The sequence below is a fragment of the Eriocheir sinensis genome, chromosome 67, assembly GCF_024679095.1.
Source record: "Eriocheir sinensis breed Jianghai 21 chromosome 67, ASM2467909v1, whole genome shotgun sequence".
In the NCBI taxonomy this organism is placed as follows: Eukaryota; Metazoa; Arthropoda; class Malacostraca; order Decapoda; family Varunidae; genus Eriocheir; species Eriocheir sinensis.
In genome coordinates this window covers 960,521-977,500 of record NC_066575.1, presented here as the reverse complement: position 1 = coordinate 977,500, position 16,980 = coordinate 960,521, and the positions used below count along the sequence as shown (strand labels likewise).

Below are 16,980 nucleotides of genomic sequence, written 5' to 3'. Positions count from 1 at the left end.
TGGTGTTGAGAGGGGGTGGTAATGCTGGTGGTGTGGACGATGCTGGTGGTGATGGTGGTTATGATAGGGATAGCGGTGTTGTGGGTGATAGTGATGTTGGTGATGATGATGGAGGTGGTGGTCGTGGAAGTGGTGGTGGTGGGCGTGCTAATGGCCTTGATGATGTGATAATGATTTCCTCAGGTGGAGGTTGTAGTAATTATCGTGATTTTAATTGAGATAATGATTATGTTAATGGTCTTTTTTTAATATTAATGGAACGTGAAATGTTTGTCGGATGAGTAATTCACCAGAGGGCTAAATCTTGCCTTATTTTCTCTAGAACGTAATATTTATCTAGTTGTTCATTGAGCGGTTTTTTTTTTATTTATTTGTTATTTTAATATTATTTTTTTACAACAAAGGAGACAGCTCAAGGGCACAAAAAAAGGAAACAATATTAAAAAAAAGCCCGCTACTCGCTGCTCCTAAAAAGAATCCAAAGAGGTGGCCGAAAGAGGGTCAAAAATGATTAGGAAACGGGATAAAATGCATATCCTTACTTATGTATCACTTTCTTTTATCTTTTTCTGCCTATTTTTCCATTACATTTATTTTCTCTGGTCTCAGTCTGCCTATTTCTCCATTAGTTTTTTTTTTCTTTTATATATATATTCATCCCTTTATTAATTTATCTTTATTTATCTGATGACTTATTTATTGATTATCTTTATTTATCCATTTATATTCGTACAGAAGAAAAAAAGTCAGATTTCCCGAAGCCAGATTTTTCCTTCCTTTCATCCCTTTGTTTTGACCTAATAAGCAGATTACTCGGGATGGGATGATTGATCTGAGACCCTCGACGCCCACTCCTGGCAGCCTCAGAGACGAGCGAGGAGGGAGCGGGAAATGGAGGAAGGGAAAGACTAAAAACACGGGAAGGGCAAAGAGTTGAAAGTGATACCGAGGGAGTGAGATATTATGATGTTAACACGAGGGAAAGGATTTTGATGTATAGATGGGAAGGGAAGAAGGTAAAAGGAAGATGAGAGAGAGAGAGAGAGAGACGTCAGAACTTACTCGTCAATTTCAGAGGATCCGTTTTCTTTTTTTTCTTTTTTCGTCCTCTAATCATGTTATTTTGCTGATTGCATTGCCAGGGAGCTTCACGTGCGGAGGTGGAGGGTGGGAAGGGGTAATGAGGGAAGGGGGGGGCAGGTATAGATGTTAAAGGTGGGAAAAGGGAGGAGGTGGAGGGAGTCCTGAGTGGCACGTGGGCGAGGAGCAGAGGAGAATTTTAGGAGGAGGAGGAGGACGGAGTAGATGAGAGAGGTAAAGGAGGAGGACTGAAGGGAGGTGGGGGTTGTAACAGGAAAGAAGAGGATGGAAATAAGATAGTTGGGGAGGCAGAAGGAGCGTGTAGAAGAGGGGGACTGAGGGAGGAGGGTTGTTAGAGGCGAGGCACGAAATGAATGAGGCAGGACTGGTGATAAGGTGTGGGGGGGGGGGGGAGGGGATGTGGTGGAGGAAGAGGGAGGGACAGCGGAGAATTGGCAAGCGTGCGTCGGCGGGTGTCGGGGTGAATGACTCGACGATTCCCACACCACCGGGAAAGCAACAAAAAGTAAAAATGTATATATCGAATTTGATGTCGCTGAAAACAGGACTGAAATAAAATAAATAAATAACAAAAATAAATAAATAAATAACAAGTAAAAATAAATAAAAACAAATAACAAAAATGAATAACAAATAAAAAAGTAAAGTAAAAATAAATAAAAATAAATAACGAAAATAAATAAATAACAAGACATGCTCATTAACTCGTCTGTATTGTGGGTTATCGTCATGTCATGCACTTTCAGAAAACAATAGACAAAGAAAGTTTCAATAAAAAACAATATCAATAACAATAGCAACAATTACTACTGCAATTACTACTTACTACTACTACTACTACTACTACTACTATTGCTATTACTACTACTTCTACTACTACTACTGCGCATAATAATAATAATAATAATAATAATAAAAAAAATAATAATAATAATGATAATAATGTCAAGTTGTTATTTTACTTCTATTATTACTAACAACTCCTAACTTACTGACCTATTTACAAATCCCCACGTTTTATTTGTTGTTTTTCGTCTCTTCCTTGCGTGATAACAGTTCAGATCAAAGCAAAATCAAAACTGAAGTAAACAGAGTCTCACTAAGTCGTAAACGGCAGTGCGTCAGTAATGGGCACATCAGCACCATTCATCAAGCCGGCACTGTTACTTAGCGGAGGGATCACCTTGGCAACGCGACTAACGCCTGGCGCCGCGATGGCCTACCTGTTGCCTGCACGTTAATTAAGGTGGTGACGCAGATTAAGACATGAAACTTATCTCAGTCGCCGGGGCAAGATAACGTTAATTAGTGCGGGTTGATGTTACTGCTGATGTTGCGGCTGTTCTTGGTACTACTACTACTACAACTACTACTACTACTACTACTACTACTACTACTACTCACCCATTCCTGCTACTATTGTTCCTGCTGCAGTCGTTGTAATTGAGGGTTGGGGTTGTTGAGAATCTTCATTGTGGTGTTAGTTGTGAAGGTAATTCTTGAAATGCAGTCTTCATACTTTCATTTATCTCTTCACAGTCTCCCCCCCCACACACATACACACACAGAGATGACGAGTGTACTCTTGACCAAGGCGAACAAAGCATTATCTGGACCCCTTCGCCTAGATGTGTTGAGTAAATTTGGAACTAGGAAACAGATTAGATTATTACCCACCCTGCCCTCCTGCGCCCTCGGCCTCCCCTCCCAATCCAATCAGCTGTCCTTTGAGGCTGTGATCAGACCATGCCTCCCACCATCACCCTATTCCTTTCGTCTTCCCCGCCTTACATTCACCCTCCCTTTCCTCACCCATCGCTGCCTACTGCATTTCTCCTCTACAACGATCACTAAGTCTTATTCTCCTCCATCAGACTTTGTTGCTCTCTTCCCCTCCCTCACGACCACACAATATATTTTCTCTTAACCGGCATCTTTTAGTCGTATCTCTCTTCCCTTTCCGCATAACTTTTTCATTACCACAAACGTCTACTTCTCATCAATTTCTTCTTCCGTCTTCTACCGTCCTCTTTTAGTACTATTATTCTTCCCATTCCTCACATTTCCCTCTTCACCGCAACCATCTCTGTCTCACTAACTTCGTTCCCTTCATCTTCATTTCCATCCCCTACATCTCTCCATCCCTACTTCTTACATCCCTACACTTTCTTTCCCTTTACCACCAACAAGGCCTCCCCACCCTATCCTCTTATACACTTTCCCCAACACTACAATCCTCTCCTCCCTTCCCCTTTCCCATTACTGCAACCAGCCAGTGCAATTCCTCCCTTTATAAGCACCTATTGTCTACTCACTTCCCCTCCTCTCCCCTCCTCTTCATTCTGCACCTCCTCCTTGATGTCATCCCTGTCAAAGCCTCATCTTACCCCCTTTGACGATTTCCCTCTCCGTTATTCTCCTCCATCTTCCTCCCTTCCACTCGCTCCCTTCTAAGCCCTTTCCTTTTCCCCTTACAGGTCCATTTGTCACCTATTGGCATGGCTTCATTTATTAAAAGCCTATCATAAACCGTTACACATTTTCACGATCAAACCGCCCCTCCACCCTTCGTCTCAACACACCGGGTGATAAGAACATATATTTGGCTTTCATATGAGTTTTCGGCATATCCAGAGGTAGTTGTCTGGCCTTCGTGGTAGTTTAACCTTTCCTCTATGCTATGAACGTGAAAACACTCATTAGAACACCATTAATCTTCTTTTTGGCCTCTGGTAATAGTTGTTGTGAGAATCCAAAGCGTCTGAGAACACTGACCTGAATACCGACTTGTTCTCTACACCTGTACTCACCTGTCCTGTCCATCCTCCTTCTCACCTGGTATCGCCCCATCCCGGTCCCTTTCTTTATTGTCTCCCCTTGGATTGTCAGATGTCCGTGTGTATTAATAACGGTTCAAAGGTGATGCGCGCGTGCACACACACACACACACACACACACACACACACACACACACACACACACACACACACACACACACACACACACACACACACACACACACACACACACACACACACACCTGCGGAGGGATGGCCAAGATTAATTTCACTTCGCTTTACTTACCTTCAGAATGTCAGGTTCAAAGGTGCCTGAGAGAGAGAGAGAGAGAGAGAGAGAGAGAGAGAGAGAGAGAGAGAGAGAGAGAGAGAGAGAGAGAGAGAGAGAGAGAGAGAGAGAGAGAGAGAGATGCAAAACATTCAAAACATTACACTTTCAACACACACACACACACACACACACACACACACACACACACACAAGTAATCTGCATTAGCATATTGCACAAGGACAGCCTCGTAGCCCTTTGAGAGCTGCCTCCGCGACTGTTATAAGCCGCTGTCTCCGCGGCGGAATATTAAAAGAGAAAAGGATTAAAAAATAGTATGTCTGTCCCTCCCTCAAGCGCGGATCGTCCTCATTCCCTGCTCTTTGCAACTGTATGTCATTCACTCACGTTCGGATTACTTGCTGGACTCGCGGTCACGAACGCCCTCCTCGTTTAGAGCTTAAAGCTACAATGTGTGTGTGTGTGTGTGTGTGTGTGTGTGTGTGTGTGTGTGTGTGTTCCGTTTGTGTTTGATTTGCTTCCGTTTCAGAAGGTTAAAATACAAAATAGGAAGTAGACACGTGAGATACTTTATTTACTGAATTTTGAAAAGGTTAAAATCGAATCATTAATAAAGCTATAACCGGACGATTAATAATAAGTAAGCAGAGATACAGATCATATAGGCAGAGAGGATAAAAAACATTGGCTGATTTTTTTTTAATATATGGTGAACATGACTATTGTTGTGTCAATTGATCTATTTATCCTTTCTGACATGGGATCACCTGGGCAGGTAGGAAATTTGACTCATGCAAGGCTACCAGGTGAGAGTGGCGGGAAATTATGTGAGCAGAACGGGACTTGTGGAAGCGCACACACACACACACACACACACACACACACACACACACATTTGCACTTACTAGCAGTCCACAAGAAAATAACGAGTTTTTTTTTTTCACAAATACGTCTGAAAAGTTACAAAAAGTTATCCAACGAAGGTCAAAAAAGCTCCCCTTCATCTGATCTGTGCGTCCTCCAACTTCAAGGAAATTCACCGCCTCCCCCTCGGGAATGGTTCTTTTACCACATTTAGTTCATTTTTTTCGAAAAGATGCATCAAACAAGAAAAAAAAAAATTAGAAGAAAAAATATTGGAAACGCAATTTCACACAAGATCGTGTTTTACTCCAAAAAGATAAGTTTTTTTTCTGTTCAAGCAAGACCGAGAATTAAAGTAGATTTTGACCGAAAATATAAATATTCTCTCGCGATTAGATATCCACCAATAATTTTCAAGTGATAAAGTCCTCGTTAAAATAACATGAAAATTAAATAAGTAAAAACGGACTAAGTAGATGTTTTGATATGTTATATCTCTTTAAATCTTATTTCTCTTCGAAGTGAATGAAATCCTAAGTATTTGCCATGGCTTTCGTACTAAGTCGTTTAGTTGTAACGGGCTTCAAACTGTAAATGTGAAAGATGCCATCCATAACTTGAAACGTATAAGTTAAATCCAAGACATTCACAGTTTCACTTCACTTGAACTATGCGCTGCTGGACCCGAAACGCTTAATGATTGCTGATGGCGTGATAAATACCTGGCATTCCATTCACTTCTGGAAAAGATGAATGCTTTATAGAACAGATACTGCATCAAAGCCTGTACTGCATGTAATAAAGAATAATGGATATTAACCGAAGTGTTATTTGCATGTTTTTTTTTTTTAACGAGGAATTAGTCGTGTGGCAGTTAGTGATGAAATGAAATAAAATATGATTTACGGTCAAACTCATAAGCCTTATTCGGCTTTGCTTATGCAACAACTATTATTTTCAGCCAAAAATCATAGACGATCTCGATTAAAACTCCATTTCCAGTATCTTCACCTCTATTTTTCCTCCTTCTAGGCACGATAACAATGCTGAACTTATAGTAAAAATTACACTTACAAAGGATTGGGGTACACCCAAAATGGGGTTCTCCGGTTGTACAGAGGGAAACAGCTTATCTCTACTATGTTACCCTTCAGGAGTATGTCTGCAGTTTTTTTTTACTTTTTTTGTCAAAATGAAAATCTAATTTGACTGTAGCGCGTTCTTGCAAATACACATTCTTACAGTTATTGAGAATTGCTTGGAATGAATATTACTTTACGTATGTGATTACAGGCTCGTAGTATTGTTAACACTTATATCTACAATGACAGTAGTAGTAGTAGTTAGTAGTAGTAGCAGTAGTAGTAGTAGTAGTAGTAGTAAAAAACTGTTATTACGATAGTATCATTACTCATTTTAAATAGTTCTCTAGTTCTGTGTGCTTTGAAATGTTTTCCCACGCCCCAATAAAACGTCTGCGAGAGGTGTGGTAATCCGGGTTTTATGCGCCAAATCCCACCTTATTGGCCTTCCCTGAGGCTTGCGGGAGGCGGAGGACGAGAAGAAGGAAAAAGAAGAAGAAAGAAAAGGAAAAGAAGGAGAAGGAGAATGAGAAGAAGAAGAAGGGAACGTCACTCAATATCAGAAAAAAAACATTGGGTAAAACGTGAAGAGGAGGGAAAGGAAAAAAGAATGGAAAAAGAAAGGGGGAGGAATTGGAAAGGAGAGGGAAGTAAGGGGTTGATGAAGGTTGTCACTTAATCACACTGATCTCCCTCAAAAATATTTACTGCTTCTCTCGGTTTCCCTCGCCACTCAAAAATATTTTCCCTCCAGCTCAGTGGCCTCAAATAACACTCCTCCACCATCATTTCTCCACTTTTTTTCCTCCCGTCTCATGTTTCTGTCGTTCCAGTCCACTATTCTTGTCTCTCCACTCGATTCTCTCCGCTTTCTTTTGCTCCTTCCCACCTTGCTCCGTATTCCACCTTTTCTCTCTCTTTCTCCACTCATGTTTCCAGTTCCATTCCACTATTCTTGTCTCTCCACTCGTTTCTTTCCACTTTCTTTTGCTCCCTTGCTTCCACCTTGCGCCCTCCATGTATTCCATCTTTTTTTTAATCTTCCACTCTCCCTGGCCGCTACTCTTTCTCTCTCCACTCTCATGTTTCCGGTTCCATTCCACTGTTCGCCACTAGTTTCTTTACACTTTCTTTTGCTTCCTTCCTTCCACATTGCGTCTCCATGTACGAATTTCAACTTTTTTTCTCTCACTTTCAGGACTTTTCTCCTCTCGTGTTTCTTTCGTTCCACTCAACCCTTCCTACTTCTACACTCGTTTCTTTCCTCTTTCTTTTGCTTCCTTCTTCCACTTTTCGTTTCCATGTATTCCAACTTTTTTTCTGTTTCACTCTTCCTCCCCACCTCGCTCTCTTACCCTTTTTTTCTTCTCCAGTCTCGTGTTTCCCTCGTTCCATTCCACTGTTCTTACTTCGCCTCTACCTTCTTTCTGTTTTCTTTTGTTTTCTGCTATCCACCTTGCTCCTCACTCCCATTTTTATTTCCTCACCAGTCTCCTGTTTCCGGCGTTACATTCCACTATCCTTCCATCTTCAGCAGTTTCTTTCCACTGCCTTTTGCTTCCTTTCTTCTATCTGCGTTTCCATGTATGCCAGCTTTTTTATTCCCCCAGGCCACTTCGCTCTCCACTCCCACTTTCATTTCCTCACTGCAGTCTTATGTTTCCGTTGTTCCACTTTCATTTGCTTTCTTCTTCCCATCTTGCGGCTTCATGTATTCCACCTCCTTGTATGCCACCTCGCTCTCCAGTCTCTTGTATTTTTTTTCTTCTTCTTTTCATCTTTCTGCCTCACTCACCCCTTAACCCACCTTTGTACCTCCTTCTTACCTTTTCGATTTGCCTCATTCTTTATTCCTCCTCTCACATCTTCACGGAATATTGCCTCCGTCACTACACAACCACTGCAATACTTTTAAAACCAATCATCAAACCCTCATATCTATCTACATACCATCCATTTTTTTTGGCACGCATCCCTTTCATCCACCTGTCCATGCCACATTCTACTCAGCCATCCACTTCACAGCCACCACTACAACTACAACATTTTTACAGTTACTTTCCACTCGGGTTCCTGCTTCAAACGACGTACAGTTTTCACCTCCTACCTTCTAATATTTTTTTTCTTTCCCACATCATATTTTCAGGACGCCTTGAAGCTAAATCGGAATATCTTTTGCCGTCTTCATTATGTCTCTGTAGGTGCAGCATGTCTATGGGCCGCTTTCACAGTAGCTTTGTTTGTTTTAATCGCTACCAATGGCGGCGATCGACGCTATAGTTTTCCACGTGAAACTGGCCTATGGGGTAATGGCGGCTGCGGGGTTAGACTAGCCCTGCACCTTACCACACACTCTCAACACCTCACGCTTCCTCTGCAGCCGCCACTACCCCATCGGCCAGTTTCACGTGGAAAACTATAGCGTCGATCGCCGCCATTGGTAACGATCAAAACAAACAAAACGACTGTGAAAGCGGCCCTATATCCTTCCTCTGACGGCTTACATTCATTCAAGGGGAGTGCATCAAGACGCCTCAGAAACTTAACTGTAATAATATATTTTTTATCATATGTCTGTATAATGGGCTTAGTTCAGATGGGAAACCGATAACGATAAAGGCAATAGAGTTTCCAGTCCAGATACCCTTACTCTGGTCCTCCTGCAGGGTACTGGCCGTTCGGGTTGGTGTGGTGCAACATCTACGTGACGTGCGACGTGCTGGCGTGCACCTCGAGCATCATGCACATGTGCACCATCTCGCTGGGCCGCTACCTCGGCATCCGCAACCCCCTCAAGACCAGGAGCAGCAGCAAGAAGGTCAGTCGTGCACGTCTCCGTTATTTTCGATGCTTTCTTTTAATTTATTTTAACTTGCAGGAAACGGGGCCTTATTTGCTTTTTTTTTTATAGAAATCAATATTCCTTTGTTAGTTAGTTTTTTTTTTACTTTTTATTCACAGCAACTCATCGCTTTTTTTTTTTTCTTTTACTGCATTCATTGGTTCTTTGCTTTTTTTTTAAATTGATTTTATTTTTTAAATCGACTCCTTTTTTTTTCTGTCCTTGGTCCTCCTTGTCAATGAGGGCATTTTTTTTTACCTTATGAATAAAGCAGAACAACATATGTGCATCTGATACCTTCCTTGTAAATGCCACAGAATTATATCCTTCACATGGCTTAGTAACGGTAGCATTATTTATTTCCATCCCTGTAAGCAAGGGAACGAAGCATTTGTTGATGTTATTCCATGTAAAAGTCATGAGTCCAAAGATACAGTGTTTCAAGTTTAGAGATTGCCGTTTTAGTTTGCATGTGTGAAAGTTTGACATGAAAGTGAGTTGATTAATTGTTTGAATCTGTTGAGTCGAAGGAATACACGTTTGTTAGCATGCCAAGGGATGTCAAAGGAATACACTCTCCCTTGTTGGGGCTGAGAGTGTTTGATATGTTGTGCGTGTGTGTGACGAAGGGTGTGGCGTGTTGCAGACGGTGGGCGTGAAGGTGGTGCTGGTGTGGCTGCTGGCGATGCTGGTCACCTCCATGATCACGGTCCTTGGCATCATCGACAGCACCAACATCATGCCGGCTGATTACGTGTGCGCCATCAACAACCAGACCTTCTTCATCTTCGGCTCACTCTGCGCCTTCTACATCCCCATGGTGATAATGGTGATCAGCTACGCCCTAACGGTGCACCTGCTGCGTAAAAAGGCTAAATTCGCTTGCGACGCCCCGGCAGGCAAGGCGCGGACCATGGGCAGGTACAGGTCAGTCCGTAGGAAACCACAGGCGCCGCCGCACTCCTTTACTTTCACGCCGCGACCTTCCTACCGCGGAACGTACGCCAACGGCCATACGGCGCACTACGAGTTTTCCAACATCCACAAGTGTGAGCAGGCCACGCAGACGCCGGAATCCATAGCGCGGGAGACCCGGAATTTCAAGCTGAAAGCTCTTCGTCTACAGCTGGTGGGCACAACGTCCTGGCACTTGAGGTTCCTCCCATCAAGGAAGAGGGATGCGCTGGCCGCCAACGCCGTGGCCAATGAGCAAAAGGCCTCCAAGGTCCTCGGTCTTGTGTTCTTCGCGTTCGTCATATGCTGGACGCCTTTCTTCACCCTCAACATTTACTTCGCCGCTTGCCCCGAGTGCGAGGTGTCTGACCATCTGGCCAACGTGTGCCTTTGGCTGGGCTATGTTTCCTCCACTATCAACCCCATCATCTACACCATCTTCAATCGCACCTTCAAGGCCGCCTTCATCAAGATCCTCAGATGTGACTACAACTTCGACCACCGTCACGTGCGATCCCACTCCATGTCAGACAACATGACGGGGGCATACGCGGGTGGACCCACGCCCTCAGCAGTGGCCACACCCTGCTCCATTCGCACCCTGTCAACCTACGTCAAGAGCCCCAGCTACCAGCACGCTCTCACCACCCCCAACCAGGAGGAAGAACATGAGTGCTGACTGCCTAGCCCCCGCCGACCTCCCCGCGGACCTTCCACTCTCCCTCGTCCTAACCCCCGCTCTCACCCTCGTCCTCACCCTCACCCAACGCCCCTCAGCGAGACTAGAGTCTAGCGCACAAAGTAAGTGGGTCTGCGCCGTGAGTCGTGCATAAGATCCTCTCTCCGCCAGGGGACAAGTGCTACACGGCCCTTGGGAGACACAAACAGTGACACTGTTATAACTTGATCCCCGGAAGAGGTGGCGGCGTCTTGGCGGCTGATCCTCGTGCAGGGTAATACTCTTTGTGTTTAAATGTCTTGTGCTGTCGTGCTACTTGAACATACCTGTAATTAACAAATATTAGGTGAGTGACTCAGTGAACCAGTGATATTATGATAAGCAAAACTTTTACCAGACTGATACTTTCACGATGATCTCAGAGCACAGAGAGGGGTGAGGACGAAGACTTTGGCGCCTGTGTGTGTGTGTGTGTGTGTGTGTGTGTGTGTGTGTGTGTGTGTGTGTGTGTCACGACGCGGAGCCAAAATAAGTCTTGCAAGATAACTTTGTTGGAGGCGATGAGGATGTTACGTGGCGTCCCCGGAGCTGGGAGGAAGGTTCGTGATTAAGTTAGTGACGGGAGGCGGGAGAGGCAGGCAGCGGGCGGCGGCTTCCCCTTCCTCAAAGCTCAAGGAGCAGCTCGGCTTAAGGAGACTCAGGAACTTCCCCACAGAGAGGGAACTCCTCGTCACCGTCACCCGCAGGAAGAAATACACGAAGACACGGATCGTTTCCACTCCGCTTGTCTTCTTGTCGCCGTTTTGAAGGAATATTTTGATAAATCCGAAATTTGAAAGTTTCTCATGGAGTTTTTACCATGAGTGTGTGAAATTACAAATGAGCCACTGCCTCGTCAATTTATTCACGTCAGTTTATCGTAAGGATTTTTTAGCAACACGGTAAACATTATATTCGTTGTTCCATACTGCACTTAAAACTCTCAGAAGGCAGTGCTGAAGGTTTTCGCCTTTATGTGAACGTAACGGAGAGACAGACAGACAGGCAGTGACGGAGATGGACAGGGCCTGGCGGTGCAGTGAACGGGGCGTCGGGGCTCCTGGCGAACCATATCATTCCACATTGTTTACAAACCATATTTAGTCGTCCCTCCCGCGCCGGTTCCCGTGTTGGATCTCAGGTTCCCCCCCCCAAAAAAAAAACCCTCCCCTCCCTGGTACACTCCATGGAAAGCTGAGATGTCGTGGGAGGAGAGGTGACAAGCAATCCTCCCTAACCTCCTCCTTCATGTGTCATTACAAAAGTGACATTTGGACGCATCATCGCCTCCTCCCCTCCCCTCCCTCTCCCTCCCCGCACACCCCAGTTTCCCCCACAGTTCCCCATGATAGGGACTTTTCCCCAACACTTTTGAAGAGCCACCAGCTGTGTGAAGTCATATACAGGTAACTTGTATATATTGTAAATTCATCAAAAGATACTCTAATTCATTGTGAGTATAAGTGTAAATGACTTCCTTTCTCCTCCTCCCACTAAGTATAAATCAGTCGTAGCTTAACCGAGGAAAATTTTTAATGTTAACAATGGAAATCAGTGTAAGCTAATCTGAGGTTCCCTGAGTATGTTGTTTGTTTGCGTGAGTGTTTTGTAACGTGCCGCGTGGAGGGTGTAGCGCGGCCGCCGTGGTTAGGGAAGCAACACACCACACACCTTAGTCCTTGTTTATCACCTGTATGACGTCAGTGCTACCGTGTACCTCTCTACTAGATGACCCCAAGTTGTGAGTTCATAGGAAAAAGTAAGATCCTCCCAAAAATTGTACTCGTGACATTTTTCTTTTTCATGGATTCTTGAAACTTTCCTCCCCTTCTTTTTTCCTCCCCTCCCAGTATCTCCCCTCCTCCCTTCCTCTTCTCCACTTCCTGCCATCCACTCTTCCCGCTTCCTCCCTATCAACTTCCATTCCCCTCTTTTTCCTCCTATTGTCCACTCCTCCTTCTCTTCCTCTTCTCTATACTTTCTCCTCTCTATTCTCTTTTTCCTCCTATCGTCCTCTCCTTCCTCTCTTTCTCTTCCTTACTCTATCCCTTTCCCGTTCTCTTCCCTTCTTTCCTTCCCCTCCTTCCTCTGCCTAACTTGCTTCTCTCTTTTCGCCATCCTCTCCTTCCCCTCCCTCTACTTTCTCCCCTCTTCTCTCCCCTCCTCCCTTCCCTCCTCTCGCCATCCACTCACCCATTCACATACCTATTGCCTCATTTCCCCTCTGGTTCCCTCTTCCCTATCATCCTTCTCTTCCCTCCCCTCTCTCTTCTGTCTCTCTTTTTCCCACCCCACCTCTCTTTTTTTATTCTGCCGGAGACCTTCACTTTTATTTAGATTCTTCCTCTTGTGTTTACAGTTCGTAGTATTTTATTTTTTCTAACAAACGGCTAATTTATCCCTCCTTCATTTGTTTTCGCCCAGAGGCTGTCTCTATTTGCATATATATATTCCCTTTATTTTTCTTTTACACTCCAGATCCTCTTTTGTTTCTTAGTTTATTGCTGTGTTTTCGTGGCCTCCCCTTTCCTTTTTCTCCTTTCCTTTATTCCATCCCCGTTTTACGAGATAAGGTATGGCTATGTCCGCCTTCATTTTTGTTTTCTTCCTTCTCTCCATTTTTATTTTCTTAATCTCCTTTGTTATCGTCGTCTTCCACCTCCTCCTCCTCCTCCTCCTCCTCCTCGTCCTCCTCCTTCTTCTTCTCTTTCTCTTCCTCCTTCTCCTCCTTCTTTTGCTTTTTCTTCTGCTTCTTCTTCTTCTTTTTCTTCTTCTGTTTTTTTTCTTGTTGTTTTCTTCTTCTTCTCCTTCTTCTTTTTGTCTCCTTCTTCTTCTTCTTCTTCTTCTTCTTCTTCTTCTTCTTCTTCTTCTTTTGTTTCCTCTTCTGCTTCTTCTTCTTCTTCTTTTTCTTCTTCTTTTTTCTTCCTCCTCCTCCTCCTCATCCTCATCCACGATTCTCGCGCTCTGTAACAAAAATAAACAATTCCCTTCTTCTCGTACAAGTTAATTTATGAATGTGAATCCTCGTACCTACGTATTATACATAGATCGAAGTCGGTAATTTATATTCCTGTACATACCAATATATACTTAACGTTGTACATACATATATATATATATACACACACACATGAAGAAGAAGTATCAAGTAGTATATTATATAGTTGCGTACGTACAGAGCGGCATTTCAACCTTCTCTTACCTGCCTCAGAAACGGGGGCCACTCGTGTATGTATGTATGTATGTACGTTTATGTGTACGTTTTTTTCGGGGTGTGTATGTAAGTTAGATTTCGTTCCCGTGGAGGTATGTTATGTGTACGTATTCTGTAGGTGTAGGTGTGTATGTATGTATGTTTGTGTATGAAATATGATGGTACACATGCTTTCCGATCACTGCTTATATATGGTTGTGTGTGTGTGTGTGTGTGTGTGTGTGTGTGTGTGTGTGTGTGTGTGTGTGAAACTTCCTTAACGTACGTACACAACTTCAGAAAATTAGCCTTCTTTTAATGACATTTCTCCTCCTCCTCCTCCTCCTCCTCCTCCTCCTCCTCTTGCCTCTACGCCTCTTTTCTTCCTAGTCCTTTTACACTTTTCCGGCCAATTCTCCTCCTCCTCCTCCTCCTCCTCCTCCTCCTCCTCCTCTTCCTGAATAGACTCCTACGTTAAAAAGAAGGTAATCTCGTTATATGCCCAAAGACCTTCTCCTTCCTTCTCCTTTGTTCCTTGTTCTCATCATTATCACCATCACTGTGTCCTTGTTTGTATTCTTAGCGTTCTCAGAATCCCCTCCTCTGTTCTCTCTTTTTCCCTCCAAGTTATTTTCTTTTTTATTTTTAGGTTGTCGTATTTTTAAAAGATGTCTTCATTTTTCTCCTCTGCGTGCCCTTGTACAAAAACACTAATCCAATACGTGATGATGGTGGACTTGGCGATGCATGACTGTGTCATTTCATAAACTGTTGTGATCGATTTGAATCCATGAAAGTATCCCCTCCATATCTGTCGCCTTGGGTTTGTAAGTTTCTCTTTTGTTGTTCTTTTTTATTCACCTCTCACTTATTTTTTTCCACATCCTTTCTATCTTTTTTCTTCTCGTCCTCGTCCTCCTCCTCATCATCATCTTTCTCCTCCTCACCCTTACTCCTCTAAAGGGAGAAAGTATGTAAGCTAAATAACTGTGTCTAGAAGTGAATGAATGAATGAAGATACTTATTTTTGTTATGTAATTCACACACCACCCCATGTATAAGCCGTGATGGATCGTCTTTGAACACACACACACACACACACACACACACACACACACACACACACTGTAACAGCTCACAACTCATACACAAAAAAGAGTGTTAGGGTCTGTATTACGGGAACTTGTATATGATGATAGGATCGAATTTATTACCGTAGAGGAAGGGAAGGTTAAGGATGACAGCGGGTGGATGAGGGATATGGTTGGGATTTTTGAGGTGGATGTTAGTGGACCGTGGATGTTACCTTGATTCATCCACTCACTCATTAACCCACCCGTCCACCCAAGGATTGTATACTATAAGGATAGCTCACTGAAACGTCATCGATGAACTCATGACTGCAGTATGTCATCTGGTTCACTCTCACCCTGCTCTCACGGTATAAAATGTACTAGAAAATCCTTATTTATTCTTATTCATGGTCAGACTTTGCGCTTTTTTGATTGCTAAGGATAAGTAATTAAATTAGGCAGCTGTTGTGCTCGCTAATAGTATACAACAATATAAATAATGTGAGAAACGTGGTAAACAAGCTGCAGAAATATTGTTCTGTCTACCATCGATGCTTATGTTTTCTTAATTTTTATTAACATTAGTTTTCTATAACTTAATTTTTATGGGTAACTAATCCAGTCATATAATGAGTAATTTTTTTTTTATACATACATATATATTGTATAATATTTACACAAATTTTAAACTAAATGAATTTACCTTTACCAAACTTTCACTATAGAGCTTTATTGGCTTTTCTTTAATGTTATCACTTTCTTGGAAAATGTTTGCACCTCACCCGCGCAGACTTCACCTTCACTTTATCTTTTCGTTTGCAGGCTAAAATCCACTTCTTCAAGGTGTGTTTGTCTCTAGGAAACCTAATGAACTTAACACCTTGACGACTTTCCTCAGCTGAGCCACTGTAACACCCATATACACAACAAATCACCATTTTCACTGAGCACGCTACGGTGAGAACATTGTGAAGCGAACCAGTTTGCCGCCGAGCACCATTTGTTTACATGTGTGACGTCATCCGCGGTGCATTGTGGGTAAAACAAAAGCTTAGTGAGCTATCCTTATAGTATATAATCCTTGCGTCCATCTACTCACCCACCTAATCGCTCACCCACCTTCTCATCCACACCACGCCCGCACCTTGCCACTGCCTACTTCGCCTCCTCCAATCCTCCACTTTCTCCCGTCTGACCAAGAAACAGGAATCATTGTTTCTCCCCGACACTCACACAAAGGTTGTAGTCTGTGGTTACCTTTTCATGGCCAATGCAATCATGTACATAGTGTCCTCTCTCGCCTCCTTCCCTTCTGCCCATCGCTGTGTATTTGTCATTAGAGAGAGAGAGAGAGAGAGAGAGTACAAATCATTAAAAGGCCCAGCTTCTTGCATTTGGATATAAGAGTAAAACAGGCAATTATTATAAAAAATGGACATTTGAAACAGTTTATCTTACTTTCTACAACAAAACTTAAAGTGAAGAGTGGATTTTGTTGCAAAATTCACTCGAAGTTTTCAAATTAGGTTTAAGCGTCTTCATCATATAAAAAGTTAGGCGCTTTGAGTAAGGCCAACGAATGAACAGTAAGGGTGGTTTTTTTTTTTTTTTTTTTTTTCTTAGAATCTCACACCGATTAAGCTACCATGTGTTCCTCCTGCCACGTCTAACTGACTATGTATAACTTATGTCTCTGAACTCATAAAAGGAATCTCGATCTGAATTAACGCTCAAAGAAGCACGCGGAGCTCCAGCGAAGGCTTGGTCCTGTGGGCTGAAATGTTGCCTCCCGCGGCTGGACATGACGAGAACAGCAATTCATGTGTGTTCCCCCTAAACTCCACCTGTTTATGTATGCTCACCGGCTGCAAAATTAACCACGATATGGCTCGGGTGTAGCCACCTTTAATACGTTTTGGGGTTACAAGGGAACAAGCGGGTATGTTCCTACAAGAGAGAGAGAGAGAGAGAGAGAGAGAGAGAGAGAGAGAGAGAGAGAGAGAGAGAGAGAGAGAGAGAGAGAGGTAACCTAGGGATCATTTCCTGTAATTCATCGTTCACACCA

General features: G+C 43.3%; 1 protein-coding gene across 4 annotated transcripts in view; it reads left to right on the top strand.

Annotated features, from left to right (window-relative positions):
- Positions 1–16,239, top strand: part of LOC126987900 (beta-1 adrenergic receptor-like) — a 101,285-nt gene extending 85,046 nt beyond the window's left edge. For all 4 annotated transcript variants that reach the window (XM_050845400.1, XM_050845399.1, XM_050845401.1 and 1 more), the window contains 2 exons: positions 8,802–8,953; positions 9,624–16,239. In XM_050845400.1, the coding sequence (XP_050701357.1) occupies positions 8,802–8,953; positions 9,624–10,610 (1,139 nt within the window). In that variant the 3' untranslated portion in view covers positions 10,611–16,239. The remainder of the gene's footprint in view (positions 1–8,801; positions 8,954–9,623) is intronic.
- The last annotated feature ends 741 nt before the right edge of the window (positions 16,240–16,980 follow it).